The sequence below is a fragment of the Canis lupus genome, chromosome 2 (assembly GCF_048164855.1).
Source record: "Canis lupus baileyi chromosome 2, mCanLup2.hap1, whole genome shotgun sequence".
In the NCBI taxonomy this organism is placed as follows: domain Eukaryota; kingdom Metazoa; phylum Chordata; class Mammalia; order Carnivora; family Canidae; genus Canis; species Canis lupus.
Window position 1 is genome coordinate 29,799,433 of NC_132839.1, and position 26,772 is coordinate 29,826,204.

Sequence of the window (26,772 nt, forward strand, 5' to 3'; positions counted from 1 at the left end):
CCTAGTAATTGTTTATTATTTTTCTATTAGACAAACAACACAGATCAATATTACTGAGCACAAGACTATGAGTAACATCACTCTAAATAGATTTGCCTCTAACACCAGAGGTATATTCATTTTAATGAGTTCAACAATGTGAACCCAATGACAAAGCTCATGCACCAAGTAAGAGCAAAATTAAGAACTAAGAAAATTATTTTTTATCAATTTATATAAAGAACCTGCTATATTTTTATATGAGATGGGGGTTCTTAAATATATTTTCATTATAGGGATTTCCTCTGTAGTCCATTGGACAAGATTTGCATTTTATCTTTGATAATTAATTATGTTCTTTTAGGGATAAGTATGTAGATAGTGTTTGATTTTTTTCGTCCTACATTGGGAAGTATATATGAACGATTTTTTCTCAATTTCTTTTAAACTAGTTTTAGGAAAATGATGAATATATGTTACGTAGAAAATAGCCTTAGCTATCATAAGCACTCATTAGTATGTTTTCCTGTTGTGAATGTGTAAATTATCTTAGGTTTTATTAAACTCATAAGCACATTAGATCAAAATTATTTTTTTATATGTTCCAAAAAGAACACTTTGTCTTGCATCAAATGTAATTGATCCTGAAGCAGTGTAATCACAATTACTCACTTTCTTAATTGGCCTGCCCAAAATCAGAAAATGGAAACCGATCGACAGTGTTTAAATCAATAGCTTTATAGTAGTGTTAGAGGGGGTATGGAGATAGCAGTAATGGGTAGATCAATTGGTGTTAGATGCCAATCACTGACTGTGCCTTTTGCATAGTAAATAGCACTTTTTGCTTAGTGATGTGTTGTATTAGTCTTGGTAGTTCAATAAAGAGGGGGGAAAAAGCAAGAATAGCTGATATTGAATTTTTTCCTTGAAATACATTATAGAAATCGATAGGTAAAATTATGGGTAATAAGAACATATTTGGCAAGAAGCCTTCAGAAATGCTGAGAACATGGATTATAAGCATTTCAGGTACACTTACACTTATTAAAAGAAAAGAAACGAATAAAATGATTCTACCTTAGTCTCTAGGTTAATTCTGTATCATTATAGTTATACATATATATAGATAGAACTATTATATGTAGTTATGTAAGTACTTGATAAGTGTTAATGTCTCTTCTTTTGCTTTGCATTTTAAATGGTCATCAAATTAAGTCCTTGATTAAATTTATTGAGATTTAAAGTGTATATGATATACATAAATGTATATCTCTATCTCTCTAAAAGTAGATGCAGTGCATAAACAGGTCTCATGCTTATGATCAGCAGATATTAATGTGGTAACTAGTATGAAGAATAATATGTCTTGGCTCAAGTAAGAGGGCTGAGCACTAGCAACCACCCTTCTTTTTTGCCCCAAATTTATTAAAAAGACAGAAACACATTCATTCTTTAAAAGAGAATGAGTACTAAAAACAAAATGAAAGGATGTCATTAGTTCACCAGAAATTGTGAAGAATTGTTGGCAGTTAGAAAGTAAATGGTAGCATATAAACAATAACAGAGAAAATTATAACCACAGAGCAAGTCTAGCAGAATATCATGTGGAAAATAAACAAGTGAAAAGTTAGAGTACGACAGTCATGAGAAACTGGAGAACTACTTCCAACTTCTAGTTCCCCAACCTTACCCTAGCAGCAGGCAACATTTACATTTAGTCAGAGACCTAAAAATTACACTGTAAGGAAAATGAACTACTTTCCTGGAAGGACTTACGGTGTGGATATGGGGGCCTAAGATAACAGCAGGGTTTGAGTTTGTAGGAAGGAGACCAGGATAATCAGATATGAGATGAAATGCAGCTCTATCCAAAAGAGTAATATTCTCAAGATCTCTACCACTAAGCAAAGTCAGTCTTTAACTTGTTGGGGGAGATGAGACCTTTGCCTCTCTGCCTCCCAACTTCATGTCCACATAACCAGTCACATTTCACCCATAAGGAAACATAAGTCAGCCCACCAGGGGAGAGGAAACCCACTGTGTATTGAGCAATTGCAGTATACTAGGCATTGTCCTAAACACTTGTGTTAATTTATTTAATTCTCAGAACAATCCCATAAGTTTTATTATCCCCCATTTTTAGGGGTGAACACACTGAGGCATAGAAAGAGTAAGAAACTTGTCTAAAATATAACTAATATGTAGCAGAACCCTTGTGTATGTTAATTAAGCCAGTCTTTCATTATGAATATAAATGCTCAGCTTACAAGAACCAGACTTTTGAGGGGAAGCATCATTTTGAAAGAGAAGGCTCATGGTGACTACAAAGATTCAGCCATGAAGGGATTAGATAATTTGAGAAGGAGAAGAGATAGCTTTATTTTATTTTATTTTATTTTATTTTATTTTATTTTATTTATTTTATTTTATTTTATTTTATTTTATTTTATTTATTTTATTTTATTTTATTTTATTTTATTTTATTTTATTTATTTTATTTTATTTTATTTTATTTTATTTTATTTTATTTTATTTTATTTTGAAGAGATAGCTTTAAAACCTAAAACTATCTGATTCAGGAGAACACTGTATCTGTAAAGCAAGAACATATTTCCCTCTTTGAAACAGAAGCAATTAGAAATTTTTAAATGTATTCTTGGAAATTTAAAAACATAGTGCCACAAGAGATTCAGTAGATGTATAATAGCACACAGCTGAGTACTGATTTAGTGTTCTGGAAGAGCAAATCACTGAAATCAACTGGAATAGAGAGCAAAAAGAGATGGGAACTATGCAAGTAAGGGTAAAAGAATCAGTTTATCTAATAAATCTAGAAGGAAAGAGAAGAAACATTGAGGGAAGAAATAAACTATAGATGAAAAATTTTCCCAAGTAAAAGAAATACACAAGCCTTCAGATTAAAAGGACTCATCAAAGGTCAGGCAGAATGAATGTGAATAACAATCAGAAAGACCATGCCTGGTGGAATTTTTTTTTTTTTAAGATTTTATTTATTTATTCGTGAGAGACACAGAGAGAGAGGCAGAGACACAGGCAGAGGGAGAAGCAGGCTCCATGCAGGGAGCCCGATGCGGTACTCGATCCCGGGTCTCCAGGACCACGCCCTGGGCCAAAGGCAGGCGGTAAACCACTGAGCTACCCGGGCTGCCCGAATCTGACTCTTGATTTCAGCTCAGATCATGATCTCACGGTCTAGAGATCGAATCCTGTGTTGGGCTCTGCACTCAGCATGGAATCTGCTTGGGATTCTCTGTCACCCTCTCCCTCTGCCAGTCAATCAATAAAATCTTTAACAAAAAAGAATGACAGAAAAATTGAGGATAACAAAATGAAATATATAAGTATGTGTGTATATGTTTATTATCAGAAAGATAATAGAAAATGGGGCAATACTAATACTAGAAAAATTTTAAAAGCACTTCATACTAAGAAAATGTTCTACTCATTGCATTCCTCCACAACAATATAAGTTACAAACTTTTCAGTAACATAGCTTTATAATACATAAAGCAAAAAGTAATGAAATTCTAGGAGAAATTGACAAAGCCATTTGTTAACAAATCAAAGAGGAAGAGAGATATTTAGATAAGCATTCAGGTAAATATAGATATACACATAACATTATAAAAATTTAGTAATTCAGTTTCTGACTTGATCTAAGATATGAGTATTTGCAAAGAATTTCTTTTTTCCTGAATACAAAAAATACACATTTTTTTAAAAAGCAAAGAATTTTCCAAAAAAAATTAGAAAATCTTTAGGCTAATAGGATTAGAGAAAAAAAAAGATACAAGAAAGATTAGAAAAGAGGAAGGTGGTAAAAAAAAAAAAAACGAGGTCTTCTGAATTACAAAATAATATTATATGTAATTCTATACTAATAAATTGGAATAGATGAAATGGTTTCCTAGAAAAAATGTTAAGAATAAAATTGATTAAATTGTATCAGAACTGGGATACCTGGGTTGCTCAGTGGTTGAGCATCTGCCTTCAGCCCGGGGTGTGATCCTGGGATCCAGGATCGAGTCCCACATCCGGCTCCTTGCAGGGAGCCTGCTTCTCTATCTGCCTGTGTGTGTGTGTGTGTGTGTGTGTGTGTGTCTCATGAATAAATAAATAAAATTTTTTTAAAAAGGTGTATCAGAACTTTAGGAAAGAAATCATCTCTATATTATTTAAACTTTTCTATATCAAAGAAAAATAAGGAAAATATCCATGTCATTCTACAAAGCTCAACATCACCCTGATTTATTTTTAATTTTCATTTATTATTTATTTATTTGAGAGAGCTAGCACAAGCGAGTAGGGAGGGGCAAAGGAAGAGGGGGAAGCAGACTCCTTACTGAGAAAGGAACCCCAATGGGGCCTTAATCCCAGAACCCTTAGATCATGACCTGAGCCAAGGGCAGACACTTAACTGACTGAGCCACCCAGGCGCCCCCACCCTGATTTTAAAGCCGGAAAGGATAGCACATGAGTGTACATACCACTTGGCATTATAAATTCATATAATTTCTGGGCTTTACAAGTTACCTATTACCACATGAAGTAGCAGAAGCATTCTCTTCTAAGAAAAGCAAAGGAAGGTTACCATTTTCAACACTATTTCACATTATATGAAAGTTCTAGCCAATATAGAAAGACAAGTAAAAACAAAGGTAGAAATCCTAAAAAGGAAGAGAGTAAATTATCATTTTTATCTAGTATAATTATCACCTAGAAAGTCTTAGAATCAACAGAAAATCTATTTAATGAGTTTAGAAAGGTGGTACAAATCATTAAATGGAAATCATGAACATTTCTATATAACAAGAGTGACCAATTTAAAAACATTATGTATAAAATTATTCTATTTATAAGACTAGCAAAAGGAATAAATGAACAAGAAATACCTATGTAGGAATTAAAAAAAAATGCCTGAAACTTTCCTGAAGGTCATAAAAAGAAGATATAAGTAAAATAATACATATACTATGTTCCTAGTGGGAGACAGTACTTTTCTTCAAATTAATCTTCAACTTTTAGTGTGATTGTAGGCAAATTCCAGTAGGGCTTTTCAGGGAACTTGACAAATATTTAAAATTCAACTAGAAAAGAAAATGTCATAAATCATAAAAAATTTTAAAAGTATTTCAATGTAATATACACAAATGCTTTCATACTCTGGGGGCAGAAGTCTTAGGCAAGATACAATACTCAAATGTAAAGAGAAAAATGATCAAGTTTGACTATTAAAATTTTTAAACTTCTCTACAAAGAAGAAAAAGTAGATACCATAACAGATAAGAAATGGTGAGAAAGTATTGCAGTATATGTAGCCGACAAAAATTTAATAACCAGAGAGTGACTGAGAGAGTTACTTACATAACTCTCAGTTACTCGATGGAATTCAATAGAAAAGTGGAGAAAGGCTAAGAATAGGCAGTTTACAAGAAAAGAAATGTAAATAGTCGGTAAACATAAGATGTTCAACATCGCTAGTAGCAGAGAAAGCAAAATTAAAACATTTTACCAGTCAGATTGGCAAAATTTTTAAGTAAGCTTAGTATCTGACATTGACAAGATAGAGACATGTATTGTGGTATACTGTTTATGGGACTTTAATTGACCCCACCTTTTTTAGGGCAGTTTGGCCCTATCAAAGTGCTAAATGTTTGTTCTCTTCTGTAAACAGTTTCTTCTTCAGGGTATCAGAGCTAGGGAAATACTGGTGCTTGTGCAGAAGAAAATAGATCTAGCTAAGGGTATTAAGTAAGCATTGTTTATGGTAGCAATGATTGCAAATGAGAATCAAGAGGGGAATGCTGAAATAAATTATGACACAACCCTATTCTCTGTGTAGATTTTGAGTATCTACTATGCATTAAGCACTATATTGGCTATGTTTTTTCATTTAATCATTAAAAGTCACCTGTAAGGTAAATGCCATTTATCTTAACTTCATAGATAAGGAAACTTGAGTTTCACTATGGTCAGACTCCTTGCCCTTTTCTCTTACTTAGAAATTTTACCAATTTGTATCCTATGAGTCTGTAAAATGAAATTATATGTAGTACAAGTATGTGCATTACAGTTAAATATAACAGGTAGAATCTTATATTACATTAAACTATTATGCCATTTGGGGGTACCTGGGTGGCTCAGTGGGTGAGTTCCTGCCTTCTGCTTGGGGATGATCTCCTGGGATTGAGTCCCATGTGGGGCTCCCTGCATGGAGCCTGCTTCTCCCTCTGCCTATGTCAGTGCCCCTCTCTCTGTGTCTCTCATGAATAAATAAAATATTTTTTTAAAATACAAAAATAATAAACTATTAGGCCATTTGATCACATGTAATGAGGCTACTTAGAGCTGCATAATATTAGTACTTTATTGATCTCTTAATTCCAATAGATGCACATCTGTCATTACTCATTTTCACCATTCCCTATACATGTCAAGATATCTATATTTAGCCCCACATTCAACCAGAGGGAGATGAGAAGAAAAAGAGGTGGGGGAAAAAGAGAAGGAAACCCAACAAGGGGAGAGAAGTGAACAACAAAAAAGGACAAAATGGCAGAAAAGGAGGCACATAAAAAACTGTGGAGGACATGCTAGAACACTAATATAAATGAAAGTAAAATTTCCCTGAATTAAAGAGGGAAAATTCCACCTGACTTGATTCTAAGTCAAACCTTGCTTAGAAGCTGACACTGGCAGGACGGTGGCTCAGTGATAGAACGTCTGCCTTTGGCCCAGGGCGTGATCCTGGAGTCCCAGGAGCAGGTCCCACTTCGGGCTCCCTGCATGGAGCTTGCTTCTCCCTCTGCCTATGTCTCTGCCTCTCTCTCGGAGTCTCTCATGAATAAATAAAATCTTTATTTAAAAAAAAAAGCTGACACTGGCTTATGAAGTAGGTTATATGCTTGTTATATTAGATTTTGCATTCAGTTGTGTGTAGCAAAAACCCAACTCTAGTGGCTTTACCAAATGGGGTTTATTATTCTGCTAGTACAAGAGCAGAGGTCAGCAGTTAAGAGCTGCTGGAGTAGCTCTACAATGGCTTCAGGGCTTTCCAGCATTTGTTATTTTGTGGAGTTTTTTTCCATGTGCTAATTACATTAGCAAGTGCCTGCCATCCTCCTGGTCACAATATGGCTGCTCTACTTTCAGGTTTCTATCTACATTCCAAGCAAAAAAGGGAAAAAGAAAAAAAATGAAGTGATCTGGAGAGAAGAGCCATGTAGGAAAAGCCAAACTCTCCTAGAAATGCCTGGCAGGCTTCCGTGTATGCTTCATTGGTTGTAACTGGGTTACTTGATCACTCCTAAAGAGAGACTGAGAGATACGATGCTCCATTTGGGCACATTGTCTACCTGAACAAAGTCAGGATTAGGTCAGTAAAGAAGAAAAAAAAAGTATTTGAGTAAGCATCGAGTAGTATCTGCCACAACAGTGCCCCAATTTTATTTACATTTGCTTCATAAGACCTATTTTGGATGAACTTCTATCTTTGGTTTTTCAAAGATAATTATGTTAACCATTTTACCAACTACAGAAAATAAAATATCATTAGCCAAAAGCAACAAAAACAAAACATACCCAGTCAAGTTGAGTCATATATATGTCGCAAATTGCTAGTGGGGATATTTCAGGATCACATTTTCCCCCCAAACTTAAACTTGCTCTTTACTCACCTACATTTTCATGTATGCTTTTCCTTCTTTCCCTGATCTCCCACCCTTCTCCCTGGGAGTCAGAGCTATACAGCTACCTTTTTTTGTTTGTTTGAAGGTTTTAATTATTTATTTGGAAGAGAGATCCAGAGGTCACAAGCAGGGTTGGAGAGGGAAGGGGGAGAGGGAAATACAGACTCCCCGCTGAGCAGAGAGCCTAACACAAGGCTTGACCCCAGGATCCTGGAATCTGGACCTGAGCTGAAGGCAGACACTGACTGAGGCCCCCCCAAGCACCCCTGTACAGCTACCTTTAATCCAGGGCACAAATGATACCTCAGGACTGTTGGGAAGGACAGTTTGGAAGGAATCATTTAAGCCGTAATTAAAAAGAAAATAAAGTAACAATAATGTAATAAATATAATTTAACCCAATGGTCTCCTGATTTAATTGTATTCCTAATTTTTTTTAATAATATTTTTTTATTTATTTATGACAGTCACACAGAGAGAGAGAGAGAGGCAGAGACACAGGCAGAGGGAGAAGCAGGCTCCATGCACCGGGAGCCTGACGTGGGATTCGATCCCGGGTCTCCAGGATCGCGCCCTGGGCCAAAGGCAGGCGCCAAACCGCTGCGCCACCCAGGGATCCCTGTATTCCTAATTTAATTGTATTCTTCTATTAGTAAAATACTTCTACTGTGCACCTCCTTACATGTATAAATATATTTATACATATAAATTTATATGTATGTCATATAGTTCATATATAATATATTCTTATATATTATACATAAATTATATATACACATGTGTATGTATATTTGTGTGTGTGTCTGTATATAGACATGCACATTTACCATTTACTCCATCATCTTTTACATATTTCTTCTAATGTGACTTAGCCTTCCACTATATCAGGTATAGTCTCATCCTTCAAGTGTCCTACCCTCAATACTTCTTGCGGTCATAACCACTCCTCCTGTGCTGCTTTGGGAAGAGCCAGGAGGATGCTGACTGGTTCACCTTGTTCTCGTGCTATTAATCCCAACCTCATCTAGCTCCTCTGAGGCCTTGCTCCATCAGGTATTCCTTAGTTTTTTCCTCTCCACTGGCTCTTTCCCTTCAGGCCGTGAACATGCTAGGGCTTTGTTAAGCTTTCTTTTGCCTCTGCATCCTCACAAAGCTTCTACTGTTTTCTGTCCATCTTTCCAGTCTTCCTGTTCACCCTTCAACTCATAGCATTCTGCTTTTTTCCTTCCATCTCAACTGCCTTGCTGGGGTCTGCAGTAACACTTGCTGCTTTTTATTCCTCTTTGCATTATTTGACACACATTTTCTTCCTGACCACTCTTTCCCAGTTTCTTTTTTTTTTTTTTTTAATTTTTATTTATTTATGATAGAGAGAGAGAGAGAGAGAGAGGGAGGCAGAGACATAGGCAGAGGGAGAAGCAGGCTCCATGCACCAGGAGCCTGACGTGGGATTCGATCCCGGGTCTCCAGGATCGCACCCTGGGCCAAAGGCAGGCGCCAAACCGCTGCGCCACCCAGGGATCCCTCTTTCTCAGTTTCTTCTGCAAGTTGCAGTTCTTCATTTCTATTTAAATGTAGGTCCTCCCCAGATTTCCACCTTATCCTTTCTATTGTTTATCCTTTTTTTTTTCTCTCTGATCTTATCTCTTTGTAAGGCTTCAGCTCTTCCCTTTACCTTTCTATTACTTCCAAACTCATATATACTGCCCTGACCTCTTTTCTGATTCTTGATTTGTATTTCCAGTTATTTGCTAAATATCTCTTCCTGAATAATTCAGTGGTACTCAAAATAGAGCATGATTAAAGCCAAATCATCTTGTTTAATCCCCAAAACTCTACTACTTCACTAGTTATCATTCTCCCAGTTTTTCCCATTAGAAGTTTCAAAGTCCCTTCCATCCATCACCATATCTGTCCCTTCTGATTCTAAAATACCCCCATCTTCCCTGTTCTCAGTCTAGGAGTGCAGTGTTATAGAGCAGAATAAAAAAATATATATTTCTAAAGCAGCATTATATAGCAGACTGTGGAGTAGGATAGACCAGAGTGCAGATCCCAGTATTGCCACTTGGTAGCTGTGTGACCTTGGATGTGCTGTTTGACTTCTCATCAATAAGTTGGAGGGTAACAGAAGCTACCTCTTAGGATCATTATTGCTAGAAATTACTAAAATTAAACACAATGTAAAACCCCTACCTAGACTATTAAATTAGATTCCTAATGAATCTACTTCCTTAGATTTCTACTCTACTACATCTTAGTAGATGTAGTAGAGTTTCTGAAATACAGTGGGATCATTTATTTTCCTGTGTCAAAAATCTCTGGTTGTTTTCCTTGTTGCTTCAGGAAACATTGAAACCCCTTTGTCTTAGTTATATGAGTGAAGTAATCCTATACTTTGTCATACAAATCAGGACACTTTAGAGAGTGAAAGGAGTCCAGAACAACAGCCACAAACTGGGACTGTCCTGGGAGAAATGGAGATGAATGGTAATGAATGTATATGGGATTCTTTATAGTGCACCCCCAGCCTCATCTATTGACATACCACACTGCTCACTGTTCCCAAAACAGGTCTAGAATACCTAGTACACCCCTTTCTCTGCTCTTGGAAATGTATCTTTACCTCACACCTGTAGAATTAATCAGTCCCTCTTCTGTGAACTATAATACTCTGTACATATCTTTGATGTAGCATTTACCATTTTTATGAACATAATTGAACTCTTCCTCTCTCACTGACCTGTAAGCTTTTAGAGTCAGTCTCACTTGTCTTTTAAAGACAGTCCCCAGGGAGATCTGGGTGGCTCAGTGGTTGAGTGCCTGCCTTTGGCTCAGGGTGTGATCCCGGGGTTCTGGGATAGAGTCCCACATCTGGCTCTCTGTAGGGAGTCTGCTTCTCCCTCTGCCCATGTCTCTGCCTTTCTCTCTGTCTCTCATGAATAAATAAATAAAAATATTTGAATAAATCAATCCCCAGGTACTTGTACAGTACATGGGATCTAGTTTGTATTCAGTAAATTTATATTGAATTAATAAATCAGATTTGTTAGTTTTCCTTAGACAATCCACATGTGAATAATTCAAAACATTCTTTTTTTTAGTCTAGTCTTTACCTTGCTCCATAAAAAAATATCAGGCAGCTTATAAGAATATAGTTTATAATAGCATAAACATGATTTTTTTTCATTTTATTTATCCCTACCGCACCCTTCAATGAAGTGTCTTAACCTAATGTTTGTTAGTTTTTTACCCACAGTCCCCATCTCCCTGTCCACCTTCCCACTGGCCATGAAATGCAGTTCTCACATGAATGTAGAAGTCCTTTTGGGGACAAAAGCTTTCCTGATAAAAAGAATCAGATCTGGTTGGCTCACGTATTTACTACTCACTCTTCCATTGTCACTATTTCTTCTTAAGCAGAATGTGAAAATGGTACCTAGACATGCAGCAGCCATCTGGCAATCATGAGGATGAAAGACAACACACTAGGGATGGTGGAGTTGAAAGCTAGAATAACCTAGGTCCCCAACAGCATCTTTAAGCCATTGAAGCAGCCTTTGGTAACTCAAGGATTTGTTGTATACTAGACAATGTGTGCATAGTATTAGTTTGATTTTCTGCTTATTTGCAGCCAAACACATTCCTGATAGACTCATCAACCTAACTTGAAACATGTAACCTAAAAAAATTCTAAAGAATTTTTAATAAGTTTTTAGAGAGTAGTATGTCCTAAGATTAAAATAAATGCACTCAGTATTACTATTCTATCTGATATGGGTACAGAGTTGCCTTTCCTACATTATTCATATCCTGTCATTTGAAATAACAACTTAGCACGTGTTGATCAATATTAATGAATACCACTACTAAAAATGAGTTTTTGTTTTAAAAAAGCAAGTTTGCAGATGAGGTGTTACTTTATTAGTACATATCTAAACACAGTATGGTCACTCTATTTTATTTTTTACTAAAAACTAATATTTTTAAAAGAGATCTTAACCATTTAAGACTAAAGCACTCCATTTTCTACACTTGAAATGTACAAAGTAAAGAGAAAATACTACTTCTCTATAAGCTGCATGAAGCATTCCTTTGGTAGTAATGAGTATGTATACCCATGATGCTTACCTGTTTTTAAAGGTTCTACATCAGGACGCCTGGGTGGCTCAGAGGTTGAGCATCTGCCTTTGGCTCAGGGCTTGATCCCAGGGGTCTGGGAGTGAGTCCCGCATTGGGCTTCTTGCACAGAGCCTGCTTCTCCCTCTGCCTATGTCTCTGCCTCTCTCTGTACATCTCTCATGAATAAATAAATACAAAATCTTAAAAAAAAAAATCTATATCAAATGGTGTAGTTACTATAACTGCATATTTCTGTTAAAAAAAAAAAACTTTTCCAACTCATAGAGATACATTTCTCTGCAAATAGTGTTGGGGAATTTTTCAAGCCTTTTTATTTATTTTTTTTAAGTTTTTTAAGATTTTATTTATTTATTCATGAGAGACAGAGAGAGAGAGAGAGGCAGAGATACAGGCAGAGGGAGAAGCAGGCTCCATGCAGGGAGCCCAATGTGGGACTCCATCCTGGGTCTCCAGGATCAGGCCCTGGACTGAAGGCGGCGCTAAACCGCTGAGCCACCCGGGCTGCCCTTTCAAGCCTTTTTAGCTGTTCTAGTTAAGCCAAGATCTTATATGGTATATGCTGACATATGCTTTCATCACATCTATTCAACTAGCATAGTATTAAAGAGAATCTTTATTTATTAAGCATTTAGTCAGCTTTGATGTGTTTTTCTCTTAGTACCAAGGACGATTGCTTCAATGTTAATATTCAGCCACCTGTTGGAGAACTGCTTTTACCTGTGGCCATGTCAGAGAAAGACTTTAAGAAAGAGCAAGGTGAGAAATTAACTACAATTTACTAGAAATTGGCATCCCAAATAATATGTACTCTTCTTCTATCTGGTCTCTAGAATAAATTACCATATATACATAGCCATTAACAAATGTCAGTGAATCATCTTCTAGTTTTTGGTAATCCTTTACTTCCATAAAATAACCTTAAAAAGGATATGTTTGTCTACATTCCTGGAATACATGAAAATTGATTACTATGTCTTTAAAATAATAAATTGACTCTTAATTTTTCACTTCTGGGAATTATGAGTTTGTCAACCTAATGATGTACTTATGTGTTTTGCATTAGTGAAAATGTGAGGGATTTGAAACTTACCAAAGTTCTGCCACTATAAATGTTATGTCTCTGTATTTTCTTTTACTATAGAACTGTTTCTCATGTCCCACTAATATATTTCTCCCTGCACACATTAGAGTGCCTCACTCTTCAAAATAAAGTCCTAATTATAGCTTTAAAAATGCCTCCATTTTCTTTTGACCTAATTCTATAGTAAAGAAATGCTGTGTTTGTCTGGCTGTATCAGAGCTGAAATATTTTTAAATACGCACCTAAGAAGAAAATATTTTCAGCAGAATGGAAGTATTAGTTTGTTGTGCTTGCCCCAGAGTCCACCATAACTACTAATAAAAATGAATTTTATTTTTTATATGAATAAGGGGAAATAACTGTGACTTCATGTATTTAATTGAAGATAATATAAAACTAGGGCATATTTAAATAGCATAGTGTGCAATTTCTTAAAGTTTATGTGAGGGTAGGCTGTTTTTCTTTCTAGAGGGATTATCATACAAAGATTCCTTCATTTTGAGGTTGTTAAACCATATATGTCATGTTTCTAGAAAGTACTGGTCACATACAAATATCTTTACCTAAGGAGAAACATATGCTTCCTGGCACTCTATCATTATAGTGCCAAAGATCTTTTTTTGTCCTTCTTTTCTTTTTTTACTTTTTCTTTTTTTAAGGCCATTGCAATCCACAGTGTTCCCAAGACCTTGCAGAAGAATCTCACAAAGAAAATTTCATACAAGACTGTAAATTAATAGTAATCTTGGGCAGCCCCGGTGGCTCAGCGGTTTAGCGCTGCCTTCAGCCCAGGGCATGATCCTGGAGACCCAGGATCGAGTCCCACATCAGGCTCCCTGTGTGGAGCCTGCTCCTCCCTCTGCCTGTGTCTCTGCCTCTCTCTCTCTGTCTCTCACGAATAAATAAATAAAATCTTTTAAAAAATTAATAGTAATCTTTTGGGATCCCTGGGTGGCGCAGCGGTTTGGCGCCTGCCTTTGGCCTAGGGCACGATCCTGGAGACCCAGGATCGATTCCCACGTCGGGCTCCCGGTACATGGAGCCTGCTTCTCTCTGCCTGTGTCTCTGCCTCTCTTTCTCTCTCTGTGACTATCATAAATAAATAAAAATTTAAAAAAATATATTTAAAAAAAATTAATAGTAATCTTTTATTTTCTGCCTTATTTTTAAATGATAAAAAAGAATGACTAAATCCCTCTTTGCATTTGCTTTTCTTGGAAGTTGATTATTGCTATAGAAGAAATCATCTTTGTGATTCTATGATTTTATTTTTCTATTGATGAATTGATGCTTACATTTGCTATTCTTACCCTTTGCTGGCTAAAGCCTGCCTCTCTGCTTTACACCTGCTCAGCAAAACCAGGTGAGTGGCACATAAGTGACTGCGTAAGGCTTTGGCACATTTATTGTTAAGGGGATATTTTTTTTTTTTTAAAAATGCAGCTAAAATATATATCTATCTAAAGCAGCAGATTATTGTTTACCTTTTCTATCCCTCAGCTTTGGTTTAGAATACTTGATATTTCGATTAAGTGTTTTGTGCTCTGCTGTGACTGAGGGATTTTTCCCTGACTAGCCATACAGAACCGTAAGCGCATGAGAGAGGTGCGCTTGCAGAACAGCTGTGGTCCTCTGTGGAGTTGTTGCCAAAATTCCTTTTTCTTCTGCCATTTTACTTCTATGGTTGTTGATTATTTGTCTGAATAAATCTGGCAGCTGTTTGCTATGTTTAATAGAGCAGAAAGGCTACTCTGAATAAAGCTATTTGAAAATTTGTTTATATGAAGTATTTGTAAATCCTTGCAAGTCTCTTGGCATTTCTGTATCATTCTTTCTGTCTTCCTGAATTCATTCTTTGATATGGGACTTGATGCTGGCAAATTTACCACAGCTTTAAAGAGTCTTTTCAATAGCATCTTTTTAGTTATAGATTTCAGCTGGTTTGGTAATCGAGGTCTCAATTCTGAACCTTACACATGTATTCTTTTATTATACTACTCTAGGAAGAGCTTAGCTTATTTCAACAAATGATACCTAGAAAGGACTCGCTAACTGAAAATCTTAAACATCCATTTCCTCAGATTTTATCAGTGCAAACTTCTGGATAGTAAAATACTAGTAAAGTTATGAAGTACCTATGTGTCATTGCGTGCACACATTACATAATTTTCTACTTCAAATAAAATGAACTTAGATACTTAGTACCTCATTTCACAGGGCCTGTGTTTTTAAGACTCAAGAAATGCATTAAATGCATTAATTAGAATTTAACTGGAAAAATTCTAAATAAAAAACATGAGGAATATACTTCTATTTTTATACTAAAGATGTACATAATTAAAAGTTTGTACCATATTAAGAGTGCATCTAATACATCGCGCATATTAATTTTTTTTAAAACAGAAAAGGTTTCATTTCTGATACGCAGCCTGATCTGTCATTGTTTTTCAGTTGTTGCATTTAGAGTTTCATGGCTAAACATGAGTCAGGTTGGTGGTCAAAGTGCTTGCTAAAAGACTTTTATCCTATGTATTGAAGTTAACTATAATACTCGTATTAAGAACTTGAAATGAGATGCATGATTTTTCTCATTGAGTTTGGAGCATTGCAGAGTTAGTGATCTAGCTGTGGAATGATTTTGGTGCTGAAAATAACGTGAGACCTTCTCAAAAAAAATTTGGTTTCTTAAGGCAGTTTTAATAATTATGAGACATAAACCAGCTGTTCATTTCAAACTGCCTCCTCTTACTCATTTTCTTCGTATGTTAAATCTAAAACTTAGAAAAAAATTTTAATTTTATTTTCTTATATTGATTTACATTTTAGCAATTAAGTACAGCTGATGAACGTAAATTAAGTACTCTGTCCCTCTGCCTCTCCAAAATTTAGGTGAATTCTAATGAAGCAACAAATTCTGTAGTCTGACAGTTTTAAAATATTTTCCTGGTGACTTTACCTTTGTTATGTATGAGCAGCCTATATGGTATCTAAAATCAGTTTTTTATAGGAGAAACTTATAATGATACCTTGGCATATTTTTCTTTCTCGTTAATTTGAGAATTCCTGATATATTTTCATTTAGAAAAATCTCTGGTTTAAGAAACCTAGAATGTTTACTTAATTTTATTATGATTTATGCATCCATCTTATGGTTTCCTAGCTAGTAAGATGCTAATTCTTTAAATGGTCAGACATTTACTATTTTCTGGCCCTTAACTACCACAAGCAATCATATTTGATGCCCCTTAATTAGAGCACCTTTTTTTCTTTCCAGGTTCTTTTTCCACCTCAGCAATCGAGACAATACATTTGCTTACCATGCTGCTCTCCTAAGTGTTCTTTTGCATGTAAATTAATCTTGATTCAGTTTACACTGTCATGCTGAGTGGTACAAATTGCCTATAACAATAAAACAGCATGAGTTAAAAATAAAGGGGGGTGGGAAGGCAGATTGAATGTGTGCCTTACTTGATAGGATGTTACTTTGCTTTATGCCAATACATTAGCTGACGATAATGAATCTTCTGTTCTGAAAAGCATGGTTTAGTTGATTTTTTAAATTTTACTTCAATGGAGCAGTACCTTGTCTTTTATAGACCAAGTTAGACAAACCATTAATGACAAGAGTGTTAAGGTTAAATATGAAGCAATGCATTCACTTCTCTGAGTGCTATCCATCTTTCCATTTACAGGAGCTTGACAAAAGTACTGGCTTTGTACAACATTTCCTTTAATTACATGCTGCGGGAAACAGGCTTTTAACATAAACATAGTTGCATTCATTTATTCAGCAGTTGCTCTTCAATAGAGCTTAATGGAGAAGGTTTAAATCCTAAATGAGTACACACATCTCTCAGCAGTGTTATGTCAGCATCCACTGTGCTTTACTTAAAAGCAGTGTTTGACTGCTTGTGTAGTTTTTAAAGCTTTTGCCTAATATTGAAGTTAAACAGTCTAAGACAGAACATAGTGTCCCCAAGTTTGAAAGTGGTTAGTAAAAACTGCTTTTTGGTAAAAGCTAGATAAGTCTTTTTACAGTGTTAGGCTTTCATATCTTTGTGCTGCTAATCATAGGGGTTCTTTTAAATTTCAGGTTGCATTTGCAGTAAATAACTAAATTAAATATATAGCCCTGAAGGTTCAGAGCCTTTTGAAAACATAAAATCAAATTTTACCATTTTCATGAATTTTGTAAACTATTGTGCACATATCAAATGTTTCAAAAGATTATCATTTTTACTAGATACCATTAGATGTCAATGACTTATATCACAGTTCAAGGTAGATGGCATTTATTATAATTATTTTGGTTTTTTTTAACCTCGGTACTAAATTTCAATATTTGTTCTAAGTGGCATGTTACTGAATTCGTTCACTGAACATTTTTACATGAGATTCTGATATTAATGACATGTCATGTTAACCATATGGGTTTTGTTCATAATTTTGCTTAGCTTTTTTTCTTAAATATCAATTTTAAATGTCTTTGGAACTTAAGGTTTTCCATTCACATTTTTTCCTTTGCTTCCAAATGTATTGCTTCAGAAATTTCGGTTGGTGTTTTTGTAATTAATATATAGTCCCATTCATTAGGCAAATACTATTATATTTAGAGATAAATATAATATAGCTGTTTAGATACGTGTGCATTTTTTAGAACCACGTTAACTGTTCAGTGACTTTAAGTCATTGCTAAGATACCTTTGATCCATCAGTTGAGGCCTTTCATCAGGTAATGGTGCTGGTTATTCCAGACTCACTTTCATTTGTTTGTAGACAGCATTTGGCAAGAGAGATCTATGAATGAAAAGGAGAGGGGGAAAAAATTCTTAAAAAGTAAAAGCGTGAATAGTTAACATAGTCTAAATTAATTGGGTATATTTTTTAAAAGGGACTGTAAATGAATAACATCTTTGTGGTTCCACATTTGTATCTTATAGTATTGAAAATCAGATATATTAAGAGTTAAGTTCCACTGCATTTTAAAATACATTTTCCTACACAATAAGGATTTAAAATTTTTTATAACATTTGCAGTTATTTTAATTCTATGATAATTATCTTGAAAATTATATTCTGGAGTGGCGGGTTTTTTTGGAAAAAAATTTTTAATTTTGGTTATGAACTTAATAGTTTTATTGTAATTGTCATAAAGAAATTAGTAAAGGGAGCCTTCTTTTGCTTTTACAGGGATGCTAACAGGAATGAATGAAACTTCTACTGTAATCATTGCTGCACCACAGAATTTCACTCCCTCTGTGATCCTTCAGAAGGTTGTAAATATAGCCAATGTAGGTGTAGTCCCTTCTGGCCAAGATAATATATACAGGTAGGTTTATCAACATGTGATATGGAGATAAGTTATGTATATATATGTACATGTAAATATGTAATTTTCAATTCACAGTTTTCCTTGAAAATAATAACCCTGAGACACCTGGGTGACTCAGTGGTTGAACATCTGCCTTCAGCTCAGGGTGTGATCCCGCGGTCCCAGGATCGAGTCCCACATCGGGCTCCAGTCCCACATCGGGCTCCCTGCATGGAGCCTGCTTCTCCCTCTGCCTGTGTCTTTGCCTCTCTCTCTCTGTGTGTCTCTCATGAATAAGTAAATAAAATCTTTAAAAAAAAGAAAAGAAAAGAATAACCCTGAGGGATGCCTGAGTGGCTCAGTATTTGAGCACCTGCCTTCAGCCCATGGCATAATCCTGAAGTCCTCGGGATGAAGTCCCACATCGGGCTCCCTGCATGAAGCCTGCTTCTCTCTCTGCCTATGTCTCTGCCCACCCTACCACCCCCACCCCATCTCTCTTGAATAAATAAATAAAAATCTTTAAATAATAATAATAATAATAACCCTGAAACCTGTATCTGCCCTCCCTCTCTTTGTTTCTGATGAGATATTTAATTGATTGATTTGTGTTAAGGCTCTCTTCCTATTTCATGGAATCCTTAGTACACTGGAATGGACTATCCTGAAGGGCAGTGTACTTGGGTTTTATAATAGTTTGGTGATTTGTAAAGTTACCTTTTATGAGATACAGTTGAGAATTTATCCTATTTCACCAGATTCAGTGGATTTCCAGGAAGAACTATTTTATAAAGCAGTGCGATTGTACTTTTTCACTTGAAATGGAAGAAGTTTGGGTACCACATTCAGAGTGATTTTTACAGTGATCCCTTAAGAGAGATCCCAGTAATTAAGGAGCTTTTAGAAAACCAACGTAGGGCCAAATGCAGCTTCTATTTCTTAGACCAGATATATCTTCACCACCCAGCATCTAAAGCATGAGATCCAAGTCATTTTCCTTAAAGGTAGGAGAAAATGTGATTAATATGGTTGCCCTGTTTGTGATCTTATATGTGCCAGTGGCTTGAAATGAAAGTAAAGATAAAAATGATTGCCTTAAACAAACATGCAGTTATTACTTAGTCTTCTGTGAGCTCAAAGGAATTCATTAATTCCATCTTTAATTCCTTTGCCATTCCACTGACAATGGTACACTTCTGCCTTTATCTATGTATATAGAAAATAAATTTAAAATCAAAGAGAATGACTTTAGACCTTAAAAAAAAAAATTGAGGAAAGGGGAGTACCGGGCTAGCTCAGTCAGTGGAGCATGCAACTCTTGGTCTCAGGGTTTTAAGTTTGAGCCCCACACTGGGTATAAAGATTACCTATAAAATCTTTTTTTTTTTTTCAAATTAATACAGAGGTAAGAGAGCCCCCTTATAAAGAGGATTGCAGTTGATCTGGGTTTTAGATTTATCTCTGCCATTATTGGTTGTGGTAATTTGAGGCAAGTGATAACTTCTTATGCATTTTAAGATCTTCATCTGTTTAGATGGGGATGGCAAGGAAAAGAAGGGGTAGTGAAATGAAATCTTTGTTATCTATGGAAAAACCTTGGTCTTGGCCTTCGAAGAACTCAGTTCAAGTCTTGATCTGCCATTATTGAATGAGAGCGAATCTGCCATTATTGAAGGTGTCTAACATCATCTACTAATTGTGACAATGAACACTGCATTAATCAAAAAATTTACCCTATTTTTTTGTGTTTTGTTTTGTTTTGTTTTTAAAGAAAGGTCCTTGGTTAAGTTATTTAGCAGGTCTGATGCTTCCATTTCTTAATATCTGACAAATCCTATCTATCTCACATAGGGTGATGATAAAATAATAAAATGGATATTAGGTCATCATACTGGTACGACCATGCAAATACAGCTTATCAGTTAATGTTGTTCAGTAGGGGGAAGAGTGAAAAGAAGGCTTTTCAGTGAAAATATTTTTACTTTCTTGGCAGGAAGTGATTTTCTCTAGCAGAGGTTCTTTGATTTATTTATGAATACTTTGAATTATTGAAATTCCTGAAACACCAGAATATCCTTATACAATATGAAATTTTACCTGACACATCTAGTATCCAGCAGTACTTCAGTCCTGTTTTAGTATGTCCTTCTGTAATGTACAAAAAGACATATGATCACCTGTGTTTATGTTGGAACTTCTGATTTATTTTTTGTTTTGTTCTATATGTGGGTTAACTTTTCTGAAAGCAATGGCAGCTTTCCAGATTTTTGTTTCTTAGAAGAAAACAGCCAGATTACCTTCTCAAATCCAACTAATATAAAAGCTACCTTCCTATTGGGAAACAGACTAAGAAAGACACTTAGCACAGTTGTATAATTTCTATTAAAGCATTGTTTGCATGTAACTAGTCTTGGTGGTTTGGAACTTAATGCCTTTTCAAGTGATTAAATTATAGTCAATTCTCAATTGTCTGTACTAATGCAGGGGAAACACACAACTAAAAACTGTTTATATTTGGCTCTGGAATGCAGAGATTGCACTCAAACTTAATGTTTATGGTCCTTGTACACATCTGCAATGTCTTGGCACTTCTCTAATCTGGCTGTATGATCAGTAGCCTGGTGTTTGGCTCTGTAACTTGGGGGAAGAGCCCAAGTTACTACACAGTCAAAAGTGAAAAACATACCTATCTATAATTAAGATTAGGTTGTGCTGTCTTAATTTGCCTCACAAGTCTCATTAGACGTAACTGAAAATGTTTGCATTCGTTCTCATAGTATAGCCATATTAATGTTCTAAATTTCAGAAAGCTTCCAGGCAATAAACACCTGGAGTTACTTGTATTTTTCATACAGAAATTGTTAAAAATTGTCATCATTCATATGTAACTTTTTTTAAAATATTTTTTTTAATTTTTATTTATTTATGATAGTCACAGAGAGAGAGAGAGAGAGAGGCATAGACACAGGCAGAGGGAGAAGCAGGCTCCATGCACCGGGAGCCCAACATGGGATTCGATCCCGGGTCTCCAGGATCACGCCCTGGGCCAAAGGCAGGCGCTAAACCGCTGCGCCACCCAGGGATCCCTTTTTTAAAAAAAATATTTTTCATATGTAACTTTTTTGCCAATTTTTATTTGCAGTAACAAAAATTAACAATTGTTGGTAAAATCTGTACTGATGCCTTTCTTAATGTCATTTAAAATGAAGTAGCAGTTACTGTTTATATTATAATAACAAATGAACAGTTTATCACTTTATTGAGTTGTACTCATGTTTTTAACTGTAGTGTTTGGTATCGTATTATCCTCTGGAATTAATGAGTTACATCTAAACTTATATGTCAATCACAAAATTGAAATCCTTGTGAGCTGTCTGACTTATTTATTCTTCTGTGATGGTTACTTTTTGAGTTGATGAAGAGTAGGACCAATGCCATTCTTGTATTAATGGTAATTGATTTAAGATGACTTTAAAAGAACAAGGGTGAGAAGTATTTTGAATATTAATATTTTAAGATATTAAAATTTCCAGTACATACATCAATACATTACTCTTGGTGGGCCTATGTTCTATTTAATTTTTCAGGATCTTTTATTTCTGAGAGGACTATTCAATAAGCACCAGAGTATTCTTTCTGACCATTCAATGAATAAAGTTTCCACTGTCTAACTTTGGAATAATTTATTCCCACTGCTCTTAAAATTTGAATAGTTTTTACATTAAATGCCAAGTTAAAGAATGGTTAATATAAGAATTATCTACGAAAAAGGGAATCTTCGTTAATATGCAGAAGTGCATAATAGCGTAAAGTAGATATTTTAATTGAATACATAGCAGAAAATGGTTCCTACATATCAACAGAGAATGGCCTCCATTAAGAAAAAGTCAATTAAAGGAGCACAAGTTTTATGGAATTCATTTCAAAAACAAGGAGCATTTCTTATGTAATTAACTGCTTTTCAAGATCAGTGAGAAAGCATATCTGCTGTGAGATTATATGACCTTTAGTTTTGATTTTCTAAATGAGCAATAGTCTTAAAAAGCCAACCAGTATACTTTTGAAAGACAACTTTATTTTCATTTCTGTGGGACTTGCTTGGTGATTGAAAGGGCTGCTCTTTGAGAACAAAACCATCCCATTGAGATATACAGAGTTATGGTCATTATGGCAATCTGCTATTTTCCAGATGACAGTTACCACATGATAAGGAGTAGTACAGAAATGAGAATTTAAAAAGTCATAAAAAAAAGCATTTATTAACCACAGTGCTTAATATCTTCATGTCCTGTGTTAGATATTCGTATTAAAACATGTGAGATTCTATGTGTTATAAAAGTCTTAAAGTGTATTATTTAAGACAATACTAATAAACTAATATATAATAAAGTGTATACAAAGGCATAGTGAACAACAGTAAGCCAGTATATGAATGGACTGCAAAAGGGAAGTGTCAATATTTAGTGTGCAATGTAGAAATTGCGGTGCCTTTGCTTTTATTACATTGCTTGTCCTCTCACAAAGGTACTAATGTACAGTGACCAAAAAGCAGAAAGCTAAATGTCTATAGCTCCAAAATCTTTAAGGTTTTTCTGTACAAAAGAATCCTGTGGAGGGTTGTGTAAAACTCATATTCGTGGGACCTGCACCCAGGGACTCAGATTTGGTACATCTGGGGTATGGCCCAGGAATCTGCAGTTTAGCCAGTGCTCTACCCGGTTATAAGGCCAATAATGTTCCAGAGTTTATAGTTTGAGGCCACCTTGCACTATCAAGAGTTAATAATAGCCACATGACATTTTAAAGTGTATTTCTTCTATGTTTATGCATTTCCTTTTTACAGATTAGTTATTAAGAGATGCTAATAGATAAGATGTTTGGTTCGTTTTTCTCTTCCAGCTATGCTGTTGTGCTCCAGCAAGAGTATACTGTTAATTATATTAATGTGTTATAGTCTTGTCTGTGCAACAGTCTCAGACCACAAGTAAAAGTTTGTCTTTCACCAGTCCCAGCATTTTAACCTAGTTTCCAGAATTCTGACATTCAGTAACAGTGGTGTTGTTCAAAAGAATTGTCACACTACCTAGTCATTTTGCCCTTTCGTGAACAACAGATTGACCCTGTAAGGAGAAATATGTGGTAAGTTGATGAAAATGGAAAGCCTGGTCTCTGCTATGATTCTATTTTAGTTCTTAGTTTATTCAACAAGAACCAAAACAGGGCAGCCCCGGTGGCGCAGCAGTTTAGCACCGCCTGCAGCCTGGGGTGTGATCCTGGAGACCCAGGATCGAGTCCCACATCGGGCTTCCTGCATGGAGCCTGCTTCTCCCTCTGCCTGTGTCTCTGCCTCTCTCTTCGCTCTCTCTGAATGAGTAAATAAATAAATCTTAAAAAAAAGAAAAAAAAAAAGAACCAGAACAGTTTTCATTATTAACTTGTATTCAATACTTATAGTCCTTTCCTTGCCCCGGTATCTTAATCTGTATTTGGATCTTGTTTACTCTGTCAGTTTTTTATTTTTTTTTATTTATTTTCTCTGTCAGTTTTTTAATTTGCAAGTTTTGAATACGTGCAACTTTTGAATAATTACAGTCTTAATAGAAAAAACATTGTTTTACTATTGTTACTCAGGTCCTTAACTATTAGGAAAGTCTAGTGCTGTGAATAGAACAGTGTATCCATGGCAACCTGGCAGTCAACTTTTTATCTTACCAACATATTTATAGGTTTAAAATTAAAGGATCTTTTTATTTAACTGAAGTACATGTAAAGAACAATTTGTTTCATCTCTAGGCCTTAGTTCATCCTGTGAATCACTATTATCATGTATATGTTTAATGATTATTAATAGGAGAAATACTGTATATACAACCATTTCCATCATAAAATGTCTATATTGTGCAAGACCTTCATTTAATATATTTTGAAGACTTGTGACAGATTTTCTTAATACTAGGGTTACAAACATGAATGACAGTCACTTCTTAGTAGGGCCTTTGATATTTCCCTTTATTCTGTTCTTAGGTTGCTCAACCTTTGAGCTATTGTTTTTGTTGTTTTATTTCTTTTCCCTAATAATCATGAAATATTTAAATATCAAGTAATTTTAAAGGACAATAACAGAAAACTATCTTAGTGCCCTAATTTTATTAGCCTTAATACTGTAGTAATAATACCTTAGCTGTCTTAAAACAAAATTTTTTGTGAACAGTTGTTAGTATAAAGATATCAGGCTTTGGTCTTTTAACTACTGTACAAGAAATTTGGAATTTCAAACAGTACTAAAGATCTGTGGAACTGATTTAGAAATCCGAGTTCTTGTTCAGGTTGGAGTCTGTCCACTAGGGGGCAGCACCGCTTTTGTATCTGCTGCTTTGATCTCTGTAGGTTCTGTGCACAGCGTTTCATTGAAAAACAAATGTGGACCTCAGTTAATTTTTACACGGAAAGCATATCTGGATATTTCAGAAATAACCAAACTACACAGCTTATTTTGCTTTAAAACATTCTTTAAGTTTTATTTAATTCCACCGTTTGTGAGGTAATATTCTGTTATGCAACAGCTTGATAGGAATATATATAACTGTTTTCATGTAGACATGAAAGAGAGGTATTCTTGATGATTTTCCTTCTGGGTTGACCGTTTTATAAGGAATCAAAGAGAATAGGGTAAGAATTTATTTGTTTTACTATTTGGCTTGTTGTTAAGGCCCATCCCATCCCACTCCCATTAACAGACAACCTAGAAATGCTTTAGAATAACTGGAATATTTCATGTCTTCTTTGAGAAACTACACTTAGATTTATTTAGCTTTCCTGTATAAAGAAAGAGAATGAGTCATTCACAGGATAGTATGGAGAATCATTTTTTTATACCATGTTTAAAGATAGAACAGAATACAGAAACTCTTAAGTTGTGACAGTAGCTCATTTTTTTGTTTTAACTCTTCTCATCAGATTGTCAAAGAAAAACACTATAATATTGCTGGCTGATTTTTTAAAAATAATAGGGAAAAATACATTGCTTTGGCTGAATTCTCTAAACTAGAATCACATGTAATCTTTTTCCTCAATATTCATTCAATTAGGTAATGCACTTAATTTTAAAATACAATTGTATAGTCAACAGAAGGAATTTTTTTACCACTTAACAAATTCTTTGTTTAAAATGTTCTGTAATAACTCAAAGTAATAAGGATTTGTCATTTTAAATTCTTTGGAAAATAATACTCCAAGTCACCATGCTTTGGCATTTGATGTTTGGCTTATTGAAACCAATATTTCTTACATATAATCATTGTGTGACTTCATTACACATTTGTCAACTTTGGACTAATTATTTTTATACAGCTAGGGCAGGGCACTGCATCCTGTGATCGTCTTTCTTACTAATAGGATTCTGTCTGCTTCAGCAGGCAGTAATTGAAGGCTTCATGTAAGAGTAGAGGAAAAAAAAGTTTTAGCCTGAGTAGGCCATTGTCACAGCTTCTGGTAACCAGTAGAACAGAAAACATGAGAAAATTGAACTCAGAATAGAAAAATCAGAAACCAGGAAGACTATCCAAGAGAAGAAAAAGCATGTCCTAGAGCTGTTGCTTTAAGTGTGGCAAATATGATTCTACTTAAAATCTTTATGTTTGTGATTACCCTGGAGATTGAAACAGTCTTTCAGATAAATACTTTTTAATTCACGTTGTCCTATTGTAGTTGTTCAAACAATTGAGTTGTAGAATTTCTCTTCCTTCTGACAAAGAACATTTATGTTCCATAGCCAGTTTCTCATAAATCTAAAAAAAAAAAAAGTATGGCTTAAGTGCACGAGGGAATAAAGCCATGTATTGTAGATAATAAATTTATACCAATTTGTTTTTGTTATCTGAGCTTTTTTCATAATTCTGTCAATAGTTAAGACAGATTAACTTTTTTAAGAAAAGTGGTATCTTCATTTAGGTTTGGCAAGCAGCTTATTTTGTCTTTAATCTTAAGAATTCCTACAAGCTTCAAAGATTAAATGTCAATTGTTAAAGATAATAGACAAAAAGACATGTAATAAAATGAAATACAGATATATCTAAATAGTTTTACCTTCTCAGTTGGTGATTACAAACAGCAAGTGCTTGGTGGTGGAATGAAAATGAAAAATTATGAAAAACACCTAGATGGTATCCTTTTAATAACATGGAGCCCATCATACATAGGCAATACATCTTTAACGGTCACCCTCTTATTTGTTCTCATTTGTGGTGTTACTGGTGTTTGAGGTTGGTTGGCCTCCCAGAAGTCCCTCCCTGTGTTACAGCTCCATTCAAAAAGGTTTTATATTATTCACTGCTGGTGTCTCTTTTGAGGGAGTGGAAAGTAGTGGATGTTTAAAATGTTTTAGATCTTTAAAGGCAGAAATTTGAAAGTTATTATGACAAAGCACCAAGTCAGGATGCTCTGAATTCCATAATGGTGCAAATTCAGGTACACGGTTTTGAAGGGAAATATCTTCCCTCTTAAAGTTTTTGGAATAACAAAAGATTGTATGCATATTAAGTAAATAAAAA

The 26,772-nt window shown here is 34.9% G+C and overlaps 1 protein-coding gene across 7 annotated transcripts in view; it reads left to right on the forward strand.

The window, feature by feature from the left end:
* AP3B1 (adaptor related protein complex 3 subunit beta 1) overlaps window positions 1–26,772 on the forward strand; it is a 265,515-nt gene that overhangs the window by 234,512 nt on the left and 4,231 nt on the right. For 4 of the 7 annotated variants that reach the window (XM_072794100.1, XM_072794118.1, XM_072794101.1 and 1 more), the window contains 2 exons: window positions 12,490–12,587; window positions 18,103–18,241. In XM_072794100.1, coding sequence (XP_072650201.1) covers window positions 12,490–12,587; window positions 18,103–18,241 — 237 coding nt within the window. Of the gene's footprint in view, window positions 1–12,489; window positions 12,588–14,238; window positions 14,276–16,186; window positions 16,284–17,155; window positions 17,195–18,102; window positions 18,242–26,772 lie in introns of those variants that run through there. The other 3 variants (XR_012015574.1, XM_072794111.1, XM_072794102.1) reach the window with 3 other exon arrangements.